Source organism: Hoplias malabaricus, chromosome Y (genome assembly GCF_029633855.1).
Source record: "Hoplias malabaricus isolate fHopMal1 chromosome Y, fHopMal1.hap1, whole genome shotgun sequence".
Taxonomy (NCBI): Eukaryota; Metazoa; Chordata; class Actinopteri; order Characiformes; family Erythrinidae; genus Hoplias; species Hoplias malabaricus.
In genome coordinates this window covers 27689105-27714007 of record NC_089820.1, presented here as the reverse complement: position 1 = coordinate 27714007, position 24903 = coordinate 27689105, and the positions used below count along the sequence as shown (strand labels likewise).

The following is a 24903-nucleotide window of genomic DNA, read 5'->3' as shown; positions in this document are numbered from 1 at the left end:
AGCTGTTGTGCCTTGTTCAGAGTGGAAACATATCTTAGAGCTTCATAAAGTGTCCGTCACTAAACTGCTGCAGACAGGACATGTGCAGCTTAAAATTACAGACTCAAAATCATTGTGATGCTCCACTGAGCTGTAACAGGGAGAACAGAGCCTCTCTCACTGCTACTCCAGGCCCAGCACAGCAGAAACTGCACTATGTAACTTTTGGAGGAGAGTAGAAAAACCACAATCTTCCTCTTGAGTTCAGGACAGTGCTGTAAATGTGAATTACACTCTGCGACTGCAGAAGGAGCCCCTGAGCAAAAATACCAGACCTTACCTAGTGTTTTATATAATGTGCTGATTTCTCTGACATCATAAATGACGACATAAATCCCTCGTCTCCACAGTGGAACATAGTTCTGTTTCTTAATGAAACGTCTGTGACCTGCTTTGGTCCAAACCCCACGAGCCCCACAGCAGTGTTCTCCCCCTGTGTAAACAGCCCTGTTCAGAACGCCCGCTTTCAGCACCTGTTCATTTAAATGATAATGAGCCGCTCGCTGTTCACCCCGACCCCGAGCGCACAGCAGTGAGATGATGTCAGAAGCAGAGCAATACTCATTAGCAGCAGTGAGACTTCCACTAGTCTTTCCTAAGTATACTTTGAGTCGGTACTGACCACTGCACGTTGGGAACACCCCAAAAGACCAAAACATTGACCAAAACATTAAGACACTGACAATGTCTCCTGCTTTCGACATCAACTTCAAGAACTGATCGTTCACTCGCCGCCTGATGAACCTCCTCATGACACAGTCCTCTCGGGGTTGTTGTTTATCTCGGATAAACCCCAGGACACTAGGTGTCGCTATAACTACAAGTGTACTAAGTTTAGGAAAATGACTGACTGCACCTATAAAAAGTGTAAACGCAGTGCTGGGTTGTGACCTCCAGGTGGCAACACAAAGCAAGGAATGGGTGCAGTCTTTAATGCAGCGGTGGAAAGGAGTTGGAGCCTCTCCTAGAGCCCCTCTCGCCCAGCGCCCTCTCCAGGGCTGGCCTCTTTTTAATCTCTCAAGACAGATCTCTTCATGAAGACCTCTCTCCTTCTGCTTGACATTTCAATCTCTCCGTCAGGCCTCGGAGACAGAGAGAGAGAGAGAGAGAGAGAGAGAGAGAGATGGGAAAAGAGGACCCGCTTTGTGTTCACTTAATTACAGTCCTAATATTATTTCTGCAGCTTGTCTCGCTCTGGCCCCTCCACCCCACCCTACCCCACCCCACCCCCTCTTTAGCCCTCCCCCCTCCCCTACCTCATCACATCGTCCGCTGAAGGGAGAATTCTCCGGCTACACATTCCTGGAAAAGAAAGGAAACATCAGTCCGCCTTAAGACCCGACAGACTGTGCTCTCTGTGTCTGTGAGAGCACATAGAGCCTTTAACCCTTTCCTTTCAGTCTCAGCTTAGGGGACGCCAGCCTTAAAACCTTTAAAAAAATTCATTAAAATGTGCCCCCAGAGCAGTCCGCGAGAACCCCTCACTGTCACGGAAACGGTTCCCTGTTCATTGTATCATGCACTGTTGTGGGGCTCCACTGTTATTTAGTAGTGTCCGAAAACAGTGGACAATTTTCAGTGCACTCAAACAATCCCACAATGCACTGCATTAATTAGTGTACAACCCATATACACCAACAGATAGCAGTTTACCCATAATCCACTGCGTTGTTTGGTTAAAAACCTGCATGAGGTAGTTTTCAAAATCCTCCTGAATTCAGTTCACTATAATAGTGCACTACGTAGTGAATAATAAAGGGACTAGTGAATAGGGAGCCATTTCAGACGCAGGGTGTGATTTTTTTTGCTCGGATCTCATTTAGTGGATCGTTACGGTTCACATTATTAATTGTAAGTGACCTGTTTCTGTCTGTAACGTGAACGAATCTGTCTCTGCAACAATGACACGTTTATTAACGTCGCTTCCTTCACCACCAACCAACGCATCATATCTGTGACACGACTTATGGATTTAAAACCAATATACAGTGGTGTTTCTGTTCGGGACGACACCAAACAGCTCGTAGACTGGACACAATTAGGCTTTTACTGCTACACCAAAAGATCAGCTGATTCCCTAGTGTCTCCCTCCACCGTACGTAGTGCACAGTGTACGTCATAAAACACACTTACTTTGTACGTTGACTTACAATCGGTTTATAACTGGGTTTAAGTTTCAAACTCTCTGGGTGTAGAAGCTGTAATTTTATGATCTTTGAAGTGCACTCTGTAGGGAGTATGGTGCTCTTTGGGACACAGCTGAATCATGAATCGGATATGTATCTGATCTAGGAGCACATACGAAAGTGGCTCATATCTCTGAGTCACTTCGGCCTGGTAATGTTTTGTTTCCTATCCCTTTGTAGAAGAAGCTCATGTGGCCTTGGCTGTTGGATGCTCTGGGACACTTTCTCATTCAGCAGCAACCAACCTTCTGACCAAAACATTATAACCACCACAGTGTGGCCCTCAGATCCTTACATTAGCTTCATGACCTGGCTGTTCACTATTCACTCGCTGCCCCCCACCACCACCACCCTCAGCAGGGGGCGCTGTAACCCGTTCATCAGTGGTAGGACGTACTGTGGTAGAGACTTTTTTATTTGTCTAAACTCTCCTTGAGCAGCAGCAGCGACTGAATTTATCATTTTACTTTTTAGCCCTGGAGCTAAACACCTTTCAGTAAAAACTGGACCGAATTGGATTGATTTCAACAGGTCTTTATTCACGTAACTGGGCGATAGTTTTAATCTTGTGGCTGATTGGTTCACACATGCTGCAATCACTGGGTTTAGCCTTGTGTCTCCAGAGTGGTGATTTCACAGCGGTGCTCTCCTATCGTTTCATCGAAGTGGACAGTGCTCAGAGACGGTCCCGGTGCAGCCTGGAGCTTCTCTTACTCAGGGATAGGAAACACCATCCTGTTCCCCTTGCACCGTCTCTCACACGGACACGGGCCCAGTTCTGAGGGCAGTAGCCCTGTCCCTCTCCCTCCTTCCTGTTTTAATCGGTCTTTTCTTTTTCTCTCATATTCTTTTTTCCCTTCCTTTCTTTCTGGTTCGCTCTTCTTTATTTCCCCCCTTTTCCTTCTTCCTCTTTCTTCCTTCTCTCTCCTTCCTGGTTTAACCCCCTTCTTTTTTCCTCTGACTCTGAGCCTGTCGTTGCCTCTTCCTCTTCCCTTTCCCCTCGTTCCTGCTCTCCGCTCTTAGACTCTGCCTCCTCTCCTTCTGATTACTCTTTCTCACTCTTTTTCATGCTGTTATTTCCTTCTTTTTCTTTCTTCCACCTCCTTCTGTCTTTCCCCATCCCCTCCTTTCTCTCTCTCTCTCAGCAGGAGCCTCTCACAGGGTCACGGAGGTGAAATATCTGAGTGTACACAAGCGGCTTATGAGGTTATAAAAGAAAGGAGGGAGAGAGAGAGAGAGAGAGAGAGAGAGAGCGCTGGAAGTCAGTATGAAAGAGGGATAACGGGCCTTCAGTGTGTTTCAGGGAGAGACACAAAGACCTGCAACAAGCCGCATCATATCTGAGGGACAAAGGAAGGAGGGAGGGACGGAAAAACAAGGAAAAAGTGGAGCGCCTCACGAGGCCAGAGTTCGGCCCGAAGCAAGAGACCTCAGCCTCCTCCTTTATTCCCTTCTTTCTGTTTCTCCCCCTCTTGTCCTCTCTCTGTCTCTCTCTCTCACCCCATTGTGTCCTCTCTCTCTCTGTCTCTCTCTCTCCCTGTCTCTCTCTCTCCCTGTCTCTCTCTCTCTCTGTCTCTCACCCCATTGTGTCCTCTCTCTCTCTCCCTGTCTCTCTCTCTCTCTCTCTCACCCCATTGTGTCCTCTCTCTCTCTCTGTCTCTCTCACCCCATTGTGTCCTCTCTCTCTCTGTCTCACCCCATTGTGTCCTCTCTCTCTCGCTCTCTCTCTCTGTCTCTCTCCTCTCTATCCTTCAGTCTGTCTCTCTCTCTCTCTCTCTCTCTCTCTCTCACACACACACACACACACACTGACCCAGCTGTGAAGGTTCTGGACAAACACCTGAGACGAGTTGCTGGGCCAGGTGCCTTGTTTACGAGCTGCGAACTCTAAACGCCCAAAGTGTCCGGACACTGGGGCATATGGTTTTCCTCTGACTTTTCTCTGGATGCTGGAACATAGCTGTGAGGATCTGATGGCATTCAGCCTCCGCGTGAGGATCAGGGGCTGGGGTTGATGAATGATTCTGGATCACACTCACCACCCCGACTCATCCCAGGGGTGTTTATACCTCTCTGGTGGACTCTTGGCATTGGGCAGACTCATGTGCAGCTGCTTCAGAGCGTGCTCTTTCCCCTAGAGACGAGACACAGTGTCAAACTGTGGCAAAACAAAAGTAAACACAAAATTATTAATTAATGCAGTCAATTTAACTGATGGCTGTCCACAGTTCCACCTTAAAGAGTGAGTTGTGTCAATCGCCTTAAAGGCAGCTTAGATTCTGGAGAGCTACTGTTCTCACAGCAAAACAAACACCTTTATTATGTTTGTATCTTGTTGGTATCAGGTACTGGTTCTGGAAGCGGGTTCTTGTTTAGTGGCTTTTCTCTCGTGGTTCAGAGCGAGTCGAGTAGGGACTAAACCGTGGCGTGTAAACCTTGCAGAGCGCTGATTGTCCAGAGAGAGTCGTCACTCTACGCCACGCAACGCAGACGACCAGCACCAACTCTCCATCTGTAAAATCTCCAGCTGCAGCAGAGATCACGTTTGTTTTTATCCGACTCACGACGGCAGCTCGTAAAATGACGCCGTGGTTTTTTGAAGAGGTTCAAACGCTCCTTGGATCGGTGGCCGACGAAAGAATCCAGCGAGAGCTGGACGCTGCAACAAGGAAGGAATAAACTCTACTGATCTGTCTGAACTGATGACGGAGCTGTGTTCAGTCCCAAACAACAACAACACGCCGATACACCATGAGTAAACACCGCTTAATGTTACTGCCGCCGTTGTTGTGGTTTCCAAAGACCACTGTTCCCCTTAGAGACGGGGTTAGAAACAGTTGTGCTGCAGAGGTGCAGAAAGTTTCCCTGAGATTCAGGCCGAGCTCTGCTCCTGAAACGTGATCCAGCGACTGTGTGTGTGTGTGTGTGTGTGTGTGTGTACGCGCGCGCGCTCGTGCAGCAGTCTCGCGAGCCTATAAAGCGGCTGCTCCCTTGGTTGGTTGTAGTTACTCGTGCGCGCGGCCGATGTAGGACTGCTGCGGAGTGTGTGTCAGAGAGAGAGAGAGTGTGTGTGTGTGTTTCTGAGCTCGTGCTGAAAGTTCGCTGGAAAGTTCATGATCCTGATTCTCGACTCACACGAGAACGCAGCGCGTGACGCTCCTCCGTGTCGCTTTGAAGTTCGCGGTGTTCGGAGGCGCGAGAAACTTTGCTTTTGTTTTTATTGTTGATTTTGTTTATACTTTTTAAAGCGGAGCAGTTCCCACCGAAAGGACTTCAGACTGCGGCGCACGAGCGCGTTTGTGAACCGGGGACCCGTTTGTGTGTGAGAGAGTGTGTGTGTGTACGTGTGTGTGTGTGTGTGTGTGAGAGAGAGAGAGAGAGAGAGAGAGAGAGAGTGAGTGTGTGTGTGAGAGAGAGAGAGAGAGAGAGAGAGAGAGAGAGAGAGTGAGTGTGTGTGTGAGAGAGAGAGAGAGAGAGAGAGAGCGAAAGACTGTGTGTGTGTGTGAGAGAGAGAGAGTGTGTGTGTGTGTGTGTGTGTGTGACACAGAGAGAGATAGAGATGGGTCCCCGGTGGAGTGTGTGCGGGGTGTTGTTTTTGTTGTTTGGAGCAGCGAGTGGGACCTGGAGCTCGGGACCTCACAGATACAGCAGCAGGAGCAGCACAGACACCAGGAGGTAGGAACAGCCGGGGTAACTGGCAATGACTGGGCTGATGGGGCAGTTACATGGGTAATGGGGTATGTACAAGGGCAGTACAGCAGGTGCAGGGGTAATGGAGCAGATAACGGGGCAGGTACAGGAGTAACGAGGCAGGTACATGGGTAACGGGGCAGGTAGAGGAGTAACAGGACAGGTACAGGTGTAACGGGGCAGGTACAGGGGTAACGGGGCAGGTAGAGGAGTAACAGGACAGGTACAGGTGTAATGGGGCAGGTACAAGGGTAACGGGGCAGGTACAGGGGTAACGGGGCAGGTAGAGGAGTAACGGGGCAGGTACAGGGGTAACGGGGCAGGTAGAGGAGTAACAGGACAGGTACAGGTGTAACGGGGCAGGTACAGGTGTAACGGGGCATGTACAGGGGTAACGGGGCAGGTACAGGGGTAACGGGGCAGGTACAGGTGTAATGGGGCAGGTACAGATGTAATGGGGCAGGTACAGGGGTAACGGGGCAGGTAGAGGAGTAACGGGGCAGGTACAGGGGTAACGGGGCATGTACAGGTGTAACGGGGCAGGTACAGGGGTAACGGGGCAGGTACAGGTGTAATGGGGCAGGTACAGATGTAATGGGGCAGGTACAGGGGTAACGGGGCAGGTAGAGGAGTAACAGGGCAGGTAGAGGAGTAACAGGGCAGGTACAGGGGTAACGGGGCAGGTACAGATGTAATGGGGCAGGTACAGGGGTAACGGGGCAGGTACAGGGGTAACGGGGCAGGTACAGGTGTTACGGGGCAGGTACATAGGTAACGGGCCAGGTACAGGGATAACAGGGCAGGTACAGATGTAACAAAGAAAGAAAGTAAGAGAGTGGAGACACAGAGAGAAAGAGACAGAGACAGTGAGAGACGAATTGAGACAGAAATAATGACAGAAAGAGAGATGGTGGGAGACAGAGTGAGAGTGGGAGCGAGAGACAGTTGGAATGAGACTATGAATGAGAGAGATAGTGAGAGAAACAGTGAGATGGAGAAAGAGAGACAGAAAAACAGATTGAGAAAGAGACTGAGAGAGACTGGTGCCTGGAGAATGTAGCAAGTGCAGGCTGCAGCTGAGCTCTCGCGCTCCTCAGAGCCCAGTTTCTTTGGTGTGGGCTGCGGAGGAGTTCCAGCCCTCCCTCATGTGCTGAACAGTGACGGTGGTCCGCTGCCTGAGCCAGGGGACAACAGCAGGGACACAGAGGGACATCGGAGAGGGACGGGGTTTGAGACGACACCGGATACATTTCTGTGGGGGAGCTGTGTGAGTGGAAACCCAACCAGGGACCAACAGAAATTAGAAACCAGGAGAGTCTGATAGAGTCCAGGAGTGTCCAGAAGAGTCCGGTAGAGTCCAGGAGTGTCTGGTACAGTCCAGGAGAGTCCAGTAGCATCCACAAGAGTCAGGTAGTTCCAGAAGAGTTTGGTAGAGTCCAGGAGAGTCCAGTACAGTCCAGGAGAGTCAGGTAGAGTCCAGGGGTGTCCAGAAGAGTTTGGTAGAGTCCAGGAGTGTCCAGTACAGTCCAGGAGAGTCAGGTAGAGTCCAGGAGTGTCCAGTACAGTCCAGGAGAGTCAGGTAGCATCCAGGAGTGTCCAGAAGAGTTTGGTACAGTCCAGGAGAGTCAGGTAGCATCTAGGAGTGTCCAATACAGTCCAGGAGAGTCAGGTAGAGTCCAGGAGAGTCAGGTAGTGTCCAGGAGTGTCCAGAAGAGTTTGGTACAGTCCAGGAGTGTCCAGTACAGTCCATGAGAGTCCAGGAGTGTCAGGTAGCATCCAGGAGAGTCAGGTAGGGTCCAGAAGTGTCCAGAAGAGTTTGATAGGGTCCAGGAGTGTCCAGTGCAGTCCAGGAGAGCCAGGTAGAGTCCAGGAGTGTCCAGAAGAGTTTGGTAGAGTCCAGGAGTGTCCAGTACAGTCCAGGAGAGTCAGGTAGAGTCCAGGAGTGTCCAGAAGAGTTTGGTACAGTCCAGGAGAGTCAGGTAGCATGCAGGAGTGTCCAGTACAGTCCAGGAGAGTCAGGTAGAGTCCAGGAGAGTCAGGTAGTGTCCAGGAGTGTCCAGAAGAGTTTGGTACAGTCCAGGAGTGTCCAGTACAGTCCATGAGAGTCCAGGAGTGTCAGGTAGCATCCAGGAGAGTCAGGTAGAGTCCAGAAGTGTCCAGAAGAGTTTGATAGGGTCCAGGAGTGTCCAGAAGTGTCCAGGAGTGTCCAGAAGAGTTTGATAGAGTCCAGGAGTGTCCAGTAGAGTCCAGGAGAGTCAGGTAGAGTCTAGTAGAATCCAGGAGAGTAAGGTAGAGTACAGGAGTGTCAAGGATAATCCAGGCAGGTCAGTTAGAATCCAGGAGGGTCTGGGAATGTCTGGGTGAGAGTCTGGTAGAGTCCAGGATAAAACCAGGAGGGTTTGGCAGGGTCCAGGAGAGTAGGTACCATGCAGTGGAAAAGCAACATTAGAAACCTCACTGATGGCTTTCAGCCAGCAAAACTTTACCATGGACACAGCAGCTAAACCACCCCTTAACTGCTGTCACTCTCTCACACACAGGAAAGATTAATTCCTCCCGATTAATGGAGTTATGTAATAACAAATGTTTGGGAGTAGGACCGCGGCTGAACCCCTCCCCTCAGCCCTGTGTGTACTAGGGGTGGGACAAAATATTGATACGATATCGTCTCGTTTCCGTTTGCAATTTATTAACAATACGTGGCGTGAAATATTGATATTTTTATTGAAACATAGGCGCACTAAACTTGCCGTCCAGTTTGATCTACTAAAGTCTGTTTCACTACTCCACATGGTGGCGCTAATGAAATGAAAAAGGTTAAACCTGTGGTGAAGAAAAATAAATGGTGGACAGTGAAGAACATTTGCTGGAGAAATTTGTATTTTTGCCTTAATGTATTTTTTAACCCCAGGTTATTAATCCCGTGCAGGCTGATGTGTGGGGAATACGTTATCGTGGTCCTCACTGGTTTTCTGGAGAATGGAGGAGCTGGAGGAGGAGTGTAGTGGTGTTACGTACGGTTTAAATACGAGGATAATCTCAGCTGCTGAACGATGCTCCACTCTCACATCCACAAAGGATCAGAGGAGAGTTTCTGGAAGCTGTGGCGGCAGCTCAAGACAAATGTGTTACGAACGTGTGTCCGACTCTTTACTTTACCATTAAACTGTTTATAACATCAGTTATAACAACTGTGTGGAGGTTAGTAACATGTTTACCATCTTCTCACACGTCATCGCTCTTCACGACTGGAAGATGAGGTCATTGAGGGCTTGGTATTTTTAGTGGGAGAGCTGTTCTCAGAGCAGTGGACATTCTAAAAACTCCAGTAGCACTGCTGTGTCTGATCCACTGTGTGACGGCAGTGTGTAAATCCAGTAGCTCCTCCCATCTCTGTTATTTTCATCAAGGGCTTTAAAGGAACACTTCAAAATCATTGTGATGCTCCACTAATCTGTAACGGAGAGAGAGTAGAGCCTCTGTCCTTTCCACTTCCTGCTTAGCACTGCAGAAACTGCACTTTGTAACGTTTGGAGGAGGGTAGGAAACCACCATGTGTTTTTAAAGTAGACGTGTGCCGTGTCAATGCTAGACACCACAGTTTGAGATTGGGGACAGACTGTGATCTCTGCAGGCTGCCGAAGGGAGGGAGGTGTGTGTGTGTGTGTGTGTGTGTGTGTGTGTGTCTGTCTGTCTGTCTGCCTGTGTGTGTCTGTGTGTGTGTGTCTGTCTGTCTGTCTGTGTGTGTCTGTCTGTGTGTGTGTGTGTGTGTGTGTGTGTGTGTGTGTGTGTGTGTGTGTGTGTCTGTCTGTGTGTGTCTGTCTGTGTGCGTGTGTGTGTCTGTGTGTGTGCGTCTGTGTGTGTGTCTTTGTCTGTGTGTGTGTGTGTGTGTGTGTGTATGTGCGTGTGTGTCTGTGTGTGTATGTGAGTGTGTGTGTGTGTGTGTCTGTGTGCGTGTGGTGTGTGTCTGTGTGTGTCTGTGCGTGTGTGTGTGTGTCTGTGTGTGTGTATGTGCGTGTGTGTGTATGTGCGTGTGTGTGTGTCTGCGTGTGTGTGTGTGTCTGTGTGCGTGTGGTGTGTGTCTGTGTGTGTGTGTCTGTGTGCGTGTGGTGTGTGTCTCTGAAGTGTGCAGGTGTGGAGGAGTGTCTGAGGGCTCTTCATTGTAAAGTTTATCTCCTCTCAGTCAAACTCTGTGTTTACCAAACACCAGCAGCTGGACCCCACTGTGAGTCGTGGGCCTGAGGGTGGGGGCCTTTTCACTGCAATAAGATAAAGGAATGGGATCCAATATCACTGTCTTAAAGCAGTGCCCCCTCCTCTCCCCCAGCTCTGATCCTACTGCCCCCTTCCTGCATTTTTCTGAGCTGGATTCTCAGGATGCCTTCACAGATGCAGTCAGAGTTGCTGCAGAGAGCTACGAAACATCCTTGTTTCTACTCTCACTGTACACTCTCTCAGCTCCACTGTCCACACCGGAGAAGTGTAGTTCTACAGTTACAGACTCTAGCCCGTCTGTTGCTCTGCATACTTCATTACCCCCCCGCTGTTCCTCAGCGCTCAGGACCCCCACAGAGCAGGTGTGATGTGGTGGTGGATCATTCTCAGCGCTGCAGTGACACTGACGTGGTGGTGGTGTGTTAGTGTGTGTTGTGCTGGTGCGAGTGGATCAGACACAGCAGTGCTGCTGGAGTTTATAAACCCCTCAGTGTCTGGACCGAGAACAGTCCTCCGACCAAAAACATCCAGCCGACAGCGTCCTGTGTCACTGATGAAGGACTAGAGGACGAGCGACACACACTGTGCAGCGACAGATGAAAAATTAATGATGGGAAATGAGATCTTTGTCTTGTGTTATGATGTGACGGCAATGATATCCTCCTCTGAGGCTGCGCTGGAAGCCCCTCCCACCTTAAAGCCAAACATAAATCACGTCTACCACACACTGGCAGGATCAGTGGCTATCACACACACATGCACACGCACACACACGCACGCCACTGTGGGCGAAGTGTTGGCTTTCACACATCAGTGTGGTGTGAAGTGTTTCACTTATTTAGCAAGCGCCATACACACATTTCCGCGCCTGACAATAATCACAGTAATGATATATAGCTTTGTGTGTGTGTGTGTGTGTTTTATAGCCTTCTAATGGCTCTGTGGCAAAACCACAGACAATAACATTAACTCACACACTTCAGAAAGTTGCAACGTATTTAATCAGAAGCTGTGTGTTATGTAAATGAGGTATTAGCGTATATCTGTTTACACTGCAACTCCAGGTCACACTCAGTGGTGTATCTAGAACATCCAGAAGGTTCTAGAGGAACATCTTTTAGTCTCAGTTCCCCCACAGTAAATATAAACATGGCTGTTTTGTTCCTGTCACTGTGTGACGATTTGGATAGTGAGTTATTCGACTGTTTAAGGCCTTCAGCAGTTCAGCTCCTGAGTTAAATTCTCTCTCTCTCTCTCTCTCTCTGTGTCTCTCTCTCTGTCTCTCTCTCTCTCTGTTTCTCTGTCTCTCTCTGTCTCTGTGTGTGTGTGTGTGTGTGTGTGTGTGTGTGTGTTGGTTTATTGTCCTTTGTAAGGATGAACTCTGCTGACTTTGTAGTTAAACCACAGACAATAAAACAAACGAAACTCCCTGTGAGGACACAATATTTGTTCCTGCTTTGTTCTGCTCCTATACTCCCTTCTTACATTTGATCTGTTAATACTGCGTGTTGACAAATGTTTTAAGTGAATTGCTTTATAACGTGGCCCTCAAATCAGTGCCTCCTTTACACATCGTCACTGTCCAAAGAGAAACACACATCTCTTAAAAGTGGGTAAGGGACAAACCTTCTTAACTTTCAATGTAAAAAGGTTTTATTCAAAGGAATTCTGGAGCGTTTCTGTTGATCCGTTGAAGGACAGCTGCTATGTACCAATGATGTAATAAAATAAAATGTTTATTCTTGGAGAGCGATGATATATACATTTTCCAAGTTAATGTGTTATAAAGTGTTAACAAGATAAAATATTAATGATCATTTTTAATGCACTGCAGTATGTTTTTATAATATGTTCCTATTAAACATCCATAGAGGGGAACTGAAGGCATTCTCTGCTGAATTTTCCAGATAGCTCCCCCTGGGGGAACCAGAGGGGGTAATGAGGGCAAGCAAGAGACCTGTGGAGTCTAGTTGTAAATGAGCTGCGCTGCACCGTTTTGTACTAAGCTGTGTTAAGCTGTGTTACTAGTCTACATCAGACTTAAATAAACCTGTGTCACACAAGTAACCATTAGTGAGGACTTGGTAACTGTTTGAACAACACAACACACATGCTTGTGAAAGCCTTGTGTTTATTAATAATTAAACTTGACTAGTTCAGACCTTTACCCTGTTGTTTAAAAAGTGAACTTGAAAGAAAATTATGCTGAGGGTCTTTTCTCAGACGTTACAACATTACGGTGTATTGTTTAACTAGATTAACTGGCAGCAGACAGCATCCAAACTACGCTTTATTCAGTCAGTATTTTGGTGCTGTAACTGTATGTAGGAGTAAACGGCTGTAGCTGCTGTGTGTCAGTATTTCGGTCTCTCTCTCTCTCTCTCTCTCTCTCTCTCTCTGTCTCTCAGCAGATACCATCCAAACTACGCTTTATTCAGTCAGTATTGTGGTGCCGTAACTCTATGTAGGAGTAAAAGGCTGTAGCTGGTGTGTGTCAGTATTTCAGTGCTGTAACTGTATGTAGGAGTAAACAGCTGTAGCTGGTGTGAGTCAGTATTTCGGTGCTGGAACTGTATGTAGGAGTAAAAGGCTGTAGCTGGTGTGTGTCAGTATTGTGGTGCTGTAACTGTATGTAGGAGTGAACAGCTGTAGCTGGTGTGTGTCAGTATTTCAGTGCTGTAACTGTATGTAGGAGTGAACAGCTGTAACTGGTGTGTGTCAGTATTTCGGTGCTGTAACTATATGTAGGAGTAAACAGCTGTAGCTGGTGTGTTTCAGTATTTCGGTGCTGTAACTGTATGTAGGAGTAAACGGCTGTAGTTGGTGTATGTCAGTATTTCTGTGCTGTAACTGTATGTAGGAGTAAATGGCTGTAGCTGGTGCGAGTCAGTATTTCGGTGCTGTAACTGTATGTAGGAATAAACGGCTGTAGCTGGTGTGAGTCAGTATTTCAGTGTGTAACTGTATGTAGGAGTAAACGGCTGGTGTGTGTCAGTATGCTTTTGTTAGTGTCTGATTATGTTATGGACTGTGTTTCTTCCATGGGGAAATCCCTCCACCTTGTCCTCCTTATTGCCTGTGATCTTTTGACCCCTAGTTGAGTCTTGTTGATGTTTGGTCATTAGCCCCACCCCCAGCATGTGCACCCCATTAGCAGTGACCTCTGGGACATGGTCAGGGTCTTCCTCTGCACTCCTCCACTTCGTGATTCTTTCGCTCTCGTTTTTCTGGCACTTTGTGGTGCTTTCTTTCTTTCTTTGCTTCATTAATCTCCTCTGTCTTTCTGCAACGCTCTTGGCTCTAATTGGGTTATTCACCCCCTCAGTGTCTCCCTGGGGTGAGAGACTATACAGAAAAGTGAGTGACCCTCTCTCTCTCTCTCTCTCTCTCTAAACATGTTTTTGGCAGTCTTTGTTTCAATGTTACTTTCCCCTTGATTTAAAATACCATTCTCTGTTTTTTTTTTCTTTTTTCTCTCACTATATTTCTTTCTCTTCTTTTTCCTTTTTCCTTTCCTGCCTCTTATTCTCTCCTTATGGCTCTCTCTCTCTCTCTCTCTCTCTCTCTCTCTCTCTCTCTCTCTCTCTCTCTGTGTGTGTGTGTGTGAAAAGGAAATCGTCTTAAACCGGAAACACAATAGAGACACACCTGAAACCATTATTTTCTCTCTCTCTCTCTGTCTCTCTCTCTGCCTGTCTTTCTCTCCTTTCTCTCAATCCCCTTCACTTCTCTCTTTTCAATCTGTTTCATTCTTTCATTGCTTCGTTTTCCTCACTGTATCTTTTCTGTTTTCCTCCTCCCGTCTGTGTTTCTTTAAATGTCTGTCTTATTTTTCTCCTTTTCTCTCTCCCTTAGTGTTCATGTATTTTGATGTTATCCCAAGCCCCGCCCACATGTTTACACCGGCCACTGATGTTTACTGGACGTCTGACAGATGTGAACCCTCTCTCCGCTGTCACGTTGTTGTATTGATGGACAAACCCTGCACTTTACAGGCCATATTTTGCAGATCTGACCCCACTGACCAGCCTTTGAACTCTTCATCACTTGACTGATGACACTCTCGTATCATGTGGAAACAAGCAGAGACCTGTGCGCAGTTGATGAATCAGCTTCAGTGCATTAAATACAGCTCCGCCTACCAGTGCCTCATTCATGAAGATGTTTCGGTAGTGGACCAATGAGTGTGTTTACCTGCATGTAATGATCTGATAACTGCACAAATCCTGATTTTGTGAGTAATTTCTGAATCTAGAACATACCTCAGATGTCAGTGTATACATTTTACAAGACCACTTCAATAATCAGATAATCAGAAATCTGATTAAGATTGGATTATTAAGTACCTATAAATGCACAAAATTTGAGGCAATGGCTGCTGTCATAACTGGAGTTTGAGGTCTGGAACAGCTGCACATGAGCTTAAATTTAGTTCCTAATGCTACGTGCCAAGCGTGGTTTAGCGGGGTGTAAAGACCCCCTCAGCTTTGAAGGGATGGATGGTGTTCATGATCCAGGACTATAACATCAGTGCCTGATCTCACTGATGTAGACATGCCTGATTGCCATCAAATCCTCACAGAAATGTACACTACATTACCAAAAGTCTTTGCTCGTCTGCCTTCTCACACACATGAACTTGACTGACATCCCATTCCTAATCCATAGGGTTTAACATGAGGTCAGGCTGTTGGATGTTGGATGAGACCTGGTTCTCAGTCTTCGCTCTGATTCATCCCAAAGGTGTGATTTTGGGTTGAGGCCGGTCAAGTCCTTCCACACCAAACACACTCATCCATGTCTTTATGGACCTTGCTTTGTGCACAGTCAAGTTGGAACAAGCATGAAATTGTCCATAATCTCTTGGTGCACTGCAGCACTAGGAGTTTCTTTCATTGGAACTAAGAGGCCGAGCCCAACTCCTGAAAAGCTATATCACACCATAAAATCCCCCTCCACCAAATCTTACACTTGTCACAATGTAAGCAGACAAGTCCCGTTCTCCAGCAAGGTCACTCTGCAGAAAGTCAATGACCTTGGAATCCCTGTCATTTTGTGGCCTACCAATTTGTGGCTGAGTTGCTGTGGTTCCCAATCGCTTCCACTTTGTTACAACACCACTGACAGTTGACTGTGGAATATTTAGAAGCAAGGAAATTTCACGACTGGACGTGTTGCACAGGTGGCTTCCTCTTACTGTATCAGACTGGAATTCACTGAGCTCCTGAGAGCGAACAATTCTTTTACAAATATTTGTCGAAGAAGTCTGCATGCCTGCGGGGCTTAGAGTTATTCACCGGTGGCCGTGGAAGTGATTGGAACACCTGAATTCAATGATTTGGTTAAGTGAGTGAATACTTTTGGCAGTACAGTGTAGATGCTATAACTGTTACTGCAGGAACAGGGGCCATATAATGAGCTCCGTCTGCTGAAGCCTGTATCTCAGTGCAGCTGATGGAGAGATGTGAGATTAGCTGATAACAGGAGGTAAGTGTCGTCTACGCCTTTTAAACGCCACTATCGCTCTCTCCCCAGGGGCTTCACACAGGATCAAAGTCACTCGCCCTGACTCTGACTGTCTGCTGAAACCAAACAAACAGCCCAGGGGTCCGTTTCTGTGTGTGTGTGTGTGTGTGTGTGTGTGTGTGTGTGTTTCCTGTCTGGTATGATTCACAGATTACTCCATCATCACCTTAACCTTAATATATGTTAATACACACTACACAGAGACCAGCGCTTACAGCATAACAGCCCCTACACTTCCTGAAAGGCTTTTCACTAGCTTTTAGAACATTGCTGTGAGGATTTGATGGCATTCAGCCACATAAACTTGAGTCAGATCAGGGGCTGGTGATTAGTTCTGGAGCACAGGCACCACTTTAATTCATTCCAGAGGAACTCCATAGGCTTGATGAATGTTCAGACCGATCTCCTTCTGTTTCGGTGCCAGTTTTTTTTGTCAAACTCAGTCTGCACTCGAGATACGTCACAATAACACACGCAATTATAATCTCGCGAGTGCGAGGCCGATGCAGGTTCCAGAGTCAGCCGCTGCAGTTGCTCCCCAGGAGCTGCGGGAGACGAGAGACAGCCTGATGACCACAAGATAAAATGTAAATCTCAGTTTTCTCTCTTAAAGACCCTGTGTGTTCAGTAACGTCATCATCTGTCATACACTTTAAATTCACCAGTGTTAAATCAACACTGTTTGTGTAATAATTTAGCACTCTAACTGTTAACACTAATAGTGTTGATTTAACATGTGTGAATTTACTGTGCAGAGTGAGGTTATTTCTTTATTATTTGAATTATGATGTAGTTCATGTTGTGAAATGCCATGAAATCTGCCAGAGCTCCCGTGGGCTGCTCTGTGTGTGTGTATGTGTGTGTGTGTTCACAGCCATAGAGGAGTTTAAAGCAGAGACTCCATTTCCCCAAGTGGATTATTCGGCTGCGTTCCAATTGTGTATTACACACTAATACCGAACTGTATACACTATGTATTAACTATAATAGTGTGAGTGTTGCAGGCTAGTGCACAAAATATAAACACACTGCACTGGTTCTTTCTTAAATTAACAGGACATAAATGAACTGTTTTACAGCTCTCTGAAACTCAAATATATCCCTCCACACTGCGTAGTGCACAGTGTAGGTCATAAATAACAGTGTCTGCACTAAAATAGTGCACTGTACGTCAGATAATAAAACCATTTATATTTGATATAAGACTCATGACCCTCTGTCTAAAACGTAGTGCACTGGGTGCAGATTTGTTGGTTTAATAACTGTGAAGTGCACTACGTAGGGAACAGGGCACTATTTGGGACAAATACATTAGAAACTCCTCCTTTTCTGTGGGACAGTGACCTTCATTACCCACGGGTACTAAGTGTGTACTGTGGATTGTTAACTATATTCACCTTTGACACTTATAATTACACTAAATACTGCTCACAACACTACAATTAGCATTAAGTTCACAATTGGGACATAACCTTTATTGTTTTACTTCTGTCCTGAGGGGTTTTACACCTCTGTGGTTGACCCTTGGCATTGGGCAGGGTGACTTTAACACATCCCACAGTGTTTGTGGCCTAGAGGTCTGTCCCAAAACATAGTGAGCTGTTTACAAAGAGAGCATTTTACATCACAGTGTGTGCACTCTTGACACAGTAGACTGTCCCAATCCTTAGACACCTTAAATATACTGCCTACTGAGATGCCTTAATCTGGCAAACATCGAGCCGTTCGCCAGCTGTGAAGGCAATCCCATGATGCAACACAAGCACAACTCCCGTCTCTCTTTCTCTTCTTCCGGAGCAAAAATAATTAAAATCACAGAATCCATGGCGCTGAGGCCACGGTAGTGTGCTGTGGGCGGGAACAAGCCGTGACACAACCGCTGTCTAACTACAGCGTCACAATAATGTGCCTCATGAGGACAGACGACCGTCAGAGTGCTGTCTACTCAAACAGCTGCCTACGGAGTCAGCCTACTTAGGGAGCTCAGTGGGGTTTGGGACGGAGCTATTGTGTCCTCAATGTGTTCAGCTTAAAGTTCATTTAAACATTAATGTCATTTGGTTAAGAAATCTGTTTTAAATTGAAGCCTGAATGATTAAAGGCTTCTAGGCACAGTGAAAGGGTTCTTCAGACTGATACAGAATGTGCTATAGATGTTTCTTTTCTAGCACCTTTCAGAAAAGGGTTCTGTACGGCACTGAACCGGTTCTTTTATTGTAACGAGCTCGGCATTGTAACTGTAGAAGAATCTATTTTGGTGCGATTACAGAATCCTTTAGAACATTCTCCATGAATATGAAGAAGGCTTTCAAGTGTTTATGGTTCTGTACAGAAGAACCATCCTGAAGAACCATAATATTTAAGAGTTCACTCACTACAGGGGTGTCTATGGATTTTTGGACACTCACTCTTTCATTTGTTCAAGAACACGGGACATTAGTGCCTTGTCCAGCCCTGAATGGGAGATTCCAGATCACTCTGAGGGTGACCTGATTCTTTGTGTGTGTGTGTGTGTGTGTGTGTGTGTGTGTGTGTGTGTGTGTGTAGGACAGAGAGAAAGAAACAGCCGTGTGCAGTTAGTTTCGTGGCCTGGCCGCAGTGCTCTGGAGTCAGGAGCTAATTGCAGCATTGTGCGAGTTTAGTTTTTTCGTGGGAGGAAGAAAAGAAAAGCAGCAGATGAAAAATGAGAAGGAAAAGAAGAAAAAAGACCAAACAAAAAGGAGCCTCAGAGCCCCGCTCGCTGTTCTCTCTCCCCACGCTGGCGCTGTGTTCCAGGGAGTGTGGGAAATGCCTCCGAAGTTCCGACGTCGTACGTTCAGAGCAGGACCTTTTTTTGTGCTGTGGCTGTGATCAGTGGCAAAGCTAAAATGTCAGTTGTCTCTCAGCTCATAGACAGCCATTTTAAGAGCTTTTACACACGATGAAATTGCTTTACTTTGTAACTATACACTGAACACATTGTGTTGCATGTGGAGAGACAATGTAAAAAACAGACATCACAATTAAAATGTGTTTTAAAAAGTCATGCTAATGTTGGATTAAAAGTTCACAAAATGGGAGCAGCAGGTAGTGTCTCTGTCATAGGTGGGGTTGTGGGTTCTAGTCCCGCTCCGGGTGACTGTCTGTGAGGTGTGTTCTCTCTGTGTCTGCATGGGTTTCCTCCGGGTGACTGTCTGTGAGGAGTGTGGTGTGTTCTCCCTGTGTCTGCGTGGGTTTCCTCCGGGTGACTGTCTGTGAGGTGTGTTGTGTGTCCTCCCTGTGTCTGCGTGGGTTACCTCCAGGTGACTGTCTGTGAGGAGTGTGGTGTGTTCTCTCTGTGTCTGCATGGGTTTCCTCCGGGTGACTGTCTGTGAGGAGTGTGGTGTGTTCTCTCTGTGTCTGCGTGGGTTTCCTCCGGGTGACTGTCTGTGAGGAGTGTGGTGTGTCCTCCCTGTGTCTGCGTGGGTTACCTCCAGGTGACTGTCTGTGAGGAGTGTGGTGTGTTCTCTCTGTGTCTGTGTGGGTTTCCTCTGGGTGACTCTCTGTGAGGAGTGTGGTGTGTTCTCCCTGTGTCTGCGTGGGTTTCCTCTGGGTGACTCTCTGTGAGGAGTGTGGTGTGTTCTCCCTGTGTCTGCGTGGGTTACCTCCGGGTGACTGTCTGTGAGGAGTGTGGTGTGTTCTCTCTGTGTCTGCGTGGGTTACCTCCGGGTGACTGTCTGTGAGGAGTGTGGTGTGTTCACCCTGTGTCTGTGTGGGTTTCCTCCGGTTGCTCCGGTTTCCTACGTTGGTAGGTGGATTGGAGACTCAAAAGTGTCCGTAGGTGTGAGTGAATGTGTGAGTGTGTGTCGCCCTGTGAAGGACTGGCGCCCCCTCCAGGGTGTGTTCCTGATTTGCGCCCAATGATTCTGGACTGAACTGGATAAAGATTACAGACAATGAATGAATGAAGATGGGGTCAGATTGACGATGCGTTTATTTTAATATTGATGTAATTTATCGTCTAATAAAAAAAAATGGAAAAATGTTTGGAGAGAGAGTAAATGAGAGAGACATCTGAATAAAATACGATACCAAACACAAATGGCCAAAATAAGCCAAAACAGGTAATGGCTACACAGCGTTAAACTGCTTTACTGCATGAATTTAAACCCAGGACTAGAGTAAACATTTATTCTGTGGTGTCTTTAAGATTAACAAACATTTTTATAAACTTAAAAACACATGGAGAGTGGTTTAAAAGAAACTTCTGAAGTCCAGCTGGTCTGTACCGTCCAGTCGGACCCCTTCGCCCTGAGGGTATTTAACCCTCTGACATGTTAACTATTACTGTTACCTGGTCTTTTTAACAATGAAGCTCATTAGACATGGTTTTAAAAGGTGTCCTGAACCAGTTTCCTCCTGAACTGACCCTAACACCCCGCTCCTGTCCAGCTGCTGCTTCAGGGCAGAACATAAAGAGCAGACATGTTTTAAATACCACACCATATTTTAATCTGGCTTTCGGGCTGGTTGCCAGGTTCCGCTGCCGTAATCCACCCCCAGGTCTTCCAGCCTGAGGCTAAAGGAGGCTTTACTGAGGAACCAGAGGCTTTAAAAACCTTGCATTAGCATCGTGACCCCATTGGGATCCTAGGAAACGTCAGCTCCTTCCATAACCTGAGAAATGCCTGAGAAACAAGGGACGGTTTCTCTGCTGTTTTAAACCTCAGGTTTATCTACAGCTGCTTCTATTGAGCTGCTTCTGCTCCACATTAAATGGTTCGACATTTACATTTTGGTACCACCTTAAATATGGAGGGACCATTACATTCTGGCATTTCATTCCACTTTAAATTTTGCAGCAGTTATTCCCTGCTGCCACTGCACCACCTTAAAAAAAGAGATCATTACATCCTTGTGCTTCTTTCCCACTTTACATTGAGCAGCAGTTACCTTCTGGTAACTCCATACCTCCTTAAATGATGCAGCCTCTAAAATGGTACAGAACAGTACACAACGATACACAACGGTACAGAACAGTACACAACAGTACACAACGGTACAGAACAGTACACAATAGTACACAATGGTACAGAACTGTACACAACAGTACAAAATGGTACACAATGGTCCAAAAGGTACACAACGGTACACAACAGCACACAATAGTACACAACGGTACAGAACAGTACGCAACAATACGCAACGGTACAGAACAGTACACAACGGTACAGAACAATACACAAAAGTACACAACAGTACAGAACGGTACAGAACAGTACACAACGGTACAGAACAATACACAATGGTACAGAACAGTACACAAAAGTACACAATGGTAGAGAACAGTACACAACTGTACAGAACAATACACACCTGTACACAACGGTACAGAACGATACACAACAGTACAGAACAGTACACAACGGTGCAGAACAGTACGCAATGGTACACAACGGTACAGAACTGTAAAGAACAGTACACAACGGTACAGAACAGTACACAACAGTACAGAACAGTACACACTAGTACACAATGGTACAGAACGGCACACAACGGTACAGAACAGTACACAATGGTACACAAAAGTACACTATGGTACAGAAAACTACACAAAGGTACAGAACAGTACTCAATGGTACAGAACAGTACACAACGGTACACAACAGTACACTATGGTACAGAACTGTACACAACAGTACAAAATGGTACACAATGGTCCAAAAGGTACACAACAGTACAGAACAGTACACAATAGTACACAACGGTACAGAAGAGTACGCATTGGTACAGAACAGTACACAAAAGTACACAATGGTACAGAACAGTACAGAACGGTACACAACTGTACAGAACGGTACACAACGGTACAGAACGGTACACAATGGTACAGAACGGTACACAATGGTACAAAACAGTAGGATCTGTCGGAAAAGAGCGTCAGGTTCAGGATTTTTACAAATTTAAATAATGCTGGATGTAAGGAGGTGTGAGGGAGGCTGAGAAATAGTGAGAAACACACACACACACACACACACACACACACACAGAGGCACCGCAGCATGCTGGAGAATAATCAGATTATATTTATATCCATAAAGAGTGTCTCCGACCGAGGGGACAGCCTGCTCCTGCTGAGCTGGGGTCTGGACGTGTGTGAGTGTGTGTGAGTGTGAGTGTGTGTGAGTGTGTGTGTAATATGTAGTTTTATGCTGTATATGTATATGCTGTTTCCTTCAGCGCACTGCTCCACATCAGCAGTGTGTAATTGTTCAGATTGTACACACAGTGCTGTGCAGAGGTTTTCAGCGGAGAGTGAGATTTAAAAGCTATTGATCTGAGCAGTGAGTGTTTATTTACTCAAAAACAAACAAACAACAAAAAACCCCCAACATTAGAATGAACCCAGTCACATTCATCCAGTGTAATCCTCTGGGTGTGACTGTGTTTAACTTTGTCCAAGTCTCTCCTCGTGGAGTGTGTATTATTTGAGGTGATCATCTAGTGTCTAGATTTAGTGGTGAATAAATAATGATTTTAAATAATGTGTGCTGTGGATTTAACAAACTCATGTTCCCTGTGAAGGACTGGCGCCCCCTCCAGGGTGTGTTCCTGCCTTGCGCCCAGTGATTCCGGGTAGACTCCGGACCCACCGTCTCCCTGAACTGGATAATGGTTACAGACATTGAATAAACGAATGAATGAATGAATATCAGTGCAGTTTCTTCTAGCGCCCTCTAGGGGTCTGTTAGAGTTGTAGTTAATTACAGCAGTTTGTAATAGTTCTAGATTTGAAAAAGATCATTTGAAAGTTGTAAAGCAGTATATATTAATTTGTATATATTTGTGTTGTGTATATTAATAAGCCATATGTGTGTGTGTAGGTGTGTGTGTGTGTGTGTACATATATGGCATTTATCCCCTGTTTTCATAGTGAGCATAAACAGGAATAACCTTACATTTCATAACCATGGCCAAATGTGCTTTAACATGGTGTGTGTGTGTGTGTGTGTGTGTGTGTATGTGTGTGTGTCTATGTCCTCAGTGTGCATAGGGTGAAGTGGCATGGTATTTATTTCCATGTACATGTGTCAGTCCCCCGGTGTGTTTAGTGTTGTTATGTGTGTGAGTGAGTGTGTGTGTTGTGGTGTATGGGGACCCTGTCCATGGCTGTGTTGTGTTTAAAGCCTGAGGTTTGAGGAAATTGCTGGAATGTTTGAGGCCGGTGAAGCAGGACACTCTCTCACTGCAGAGCACACATATGTGGGACCTGTTAGCGTGTTAGCATAGCGAAGGTTCCCCGGGAGACCTGTGCCCCCAGAAACTTCCCTCAGAGATACAGCCTCGTCACAATGAGACTTCACACAAATCCCGGTCCTAGCTCCAAGAACAGGAACAAGAACAGGAACAGCTCCCGTGGAAAAAGAGGAAAACCACTCGGAACAGAACACTCCTCAGAACAAGAACCAAGCCTCGGAACAGAACACTCCTCAGAACAAGAACCAAGCCTCGGAACAGAACACTTCTCAGAACTGAAAGGAACCAACACTCAAAACAGAACACTCCTCAGAACAATAAGAAGAACAAAAACAAGGAAAAACCACAAAAGGACGGAACCAGCACTTGAAACAGAACCTTCCTCAGGACAGGAACCACTGACAGCACCTAGAACCCAAAATCAGAAATTTCCTCAGGAAAAGAATTGGAAGCATTAAGAGGAGCCAAAACTTAAAGTGAGCCTTCCACAGAACATGAATCATTGATAGGAACCAAGACTCACACAGAGACTCTCCCTCAGTGAGAGGCGTAGAACCACAGACAGAACCCAAAACTAGAAAGAAGAACAATCCTCAAAAGAAGATGTGTGATCGCAGTGAGGAACCTAGACTTGAAAAGAGAACCCCCCTAAAATCAACTCTAATGCTGTGTGTGAAACTGTTCACTACATAGTTCACTACCCCCTGAGTCCAGTTCACTGTAGTAGTGCACTCTATAGTGAGTAATGTAGGGAATAGTGAGTTATTTGGGTTCAAAGCCAGTGAGCTGCCAAGCTTGTCCAACCTAGCAACAGTTGCTATGTCTGAGATCAGTCTGAGATCATTCCTGGGCAGAGAATAAAGAGATAAATATAACGAATGGTTGCTTACATTTTATAAACTGAACATTATCACGATCTACATCACAAACAAACTGTAGACACCGCTTATGCATTTAATAAAAAAAAATAAATGTACACACAGCGACACACAGAGATAGAGAGAGACCTCCACATGGAAAGTCCTGACCTGAGGGTAACGTTTCTCTGCATTGCCTTCACACACACACACACACACACCTGCATACAATCAGCCTGTGGATACACACCCACACACACACACACACACGGACTCCCAGAAGGAGATCAGCGATAATTGTTTTCCATGTCGTGCCCTGTGCACTGTTCTCTAACATATGAAGCTTGTCAGAAGTGTTTGTACATCGTTACGTTGATAATATCCCTCCGACATATGTTTAATATAATTACTTCCATGTGTTCCTCCCTCCATTAGCGCTCCAGAGGGAAGGCCTCACGTCTCTTCGTCTTATCCTCGAGGAGGAGGAGGAGTAAAGGCTGCTCTGTGGAAGTGTATTCAATCTGCGGTTATCAATGGAGCTTTTGTTTCTTTCTCCCTTTCTCTCTGAGATCTGATGGACATTCCTTTTCACTCTTCTCTGATCGCTCCGCGCGAGTCAGGCCCAGAACTGAGCCACGTTTGTTTTGGTTCTTCTCTTTGGCTTCGTTCTGAACAGGCCGCGAGAGTCTGGTCTTGATCCGGTCAGATCAGACGGTGTGTTCCCCACTGGCGCTTTGCCACTACATGGTCCCTACTTGCCTCTGCTCCATCAGGTGATTCTGGTCCTGGTCCTGGACGCTTGGTTCTGAGCGAGCTGAGTAGGGACAAAACCTGATGGAATGCCATCAAATCCTCACAGTAAAGCCTTCCCAGAACAGCAATGACTGTAAAGAGAATATTGTAGTCCATCTGTTACCCCCCTCTCCCCCTGTTCCTCAGCGCTCAGGACCCCCCACAGAGCAGGTGTGATGTGGTGGTGGATCATTCTCAGCGCTGCAGTGACACTGACGTGGTGGTGGTGTGTTAGTGTGTGTTGTGCTGGTGTAGAGTGGATCAGACACAGCAGTGCTGCTGGAGTTTTTAAACCCTGGGTCCACTCTCTGTCCACTCTGTGAGACACTCCTCCCTCGTTGGTCCACCTTGTAGATGTAGAGTCAGAGACAGTAGCTCATCTG

The 24903-nt window shown here is 46.5% G+C and overlaps 1 protein-coding gene across 1 annotated transcript in view; it reads left to right on the top strand.

Annotated features, from left to right (window-relative positions):
- Positions 1 to 5773: 5773 nt before the first annotated feature.
- The window catches only part of LOC136677736 (EMI domain-containing protein 1-like), a 63105-nt gene continuing 43975 nt past the window's right edge, over positions 5774 to 24903 (top strand). The window contains exon 1 of the mRNA XM_066655334.1: positions 5774 to 5900. Within this exon, the coding sequence (XP_066511431.1) occupies positions 5785 to 5900 (116 nt within the window). The 5' untranslated portion in view covers positions 5774 to 5784. The remainder of the gene's footprint in view (positions 5901 to 24903) is intronic.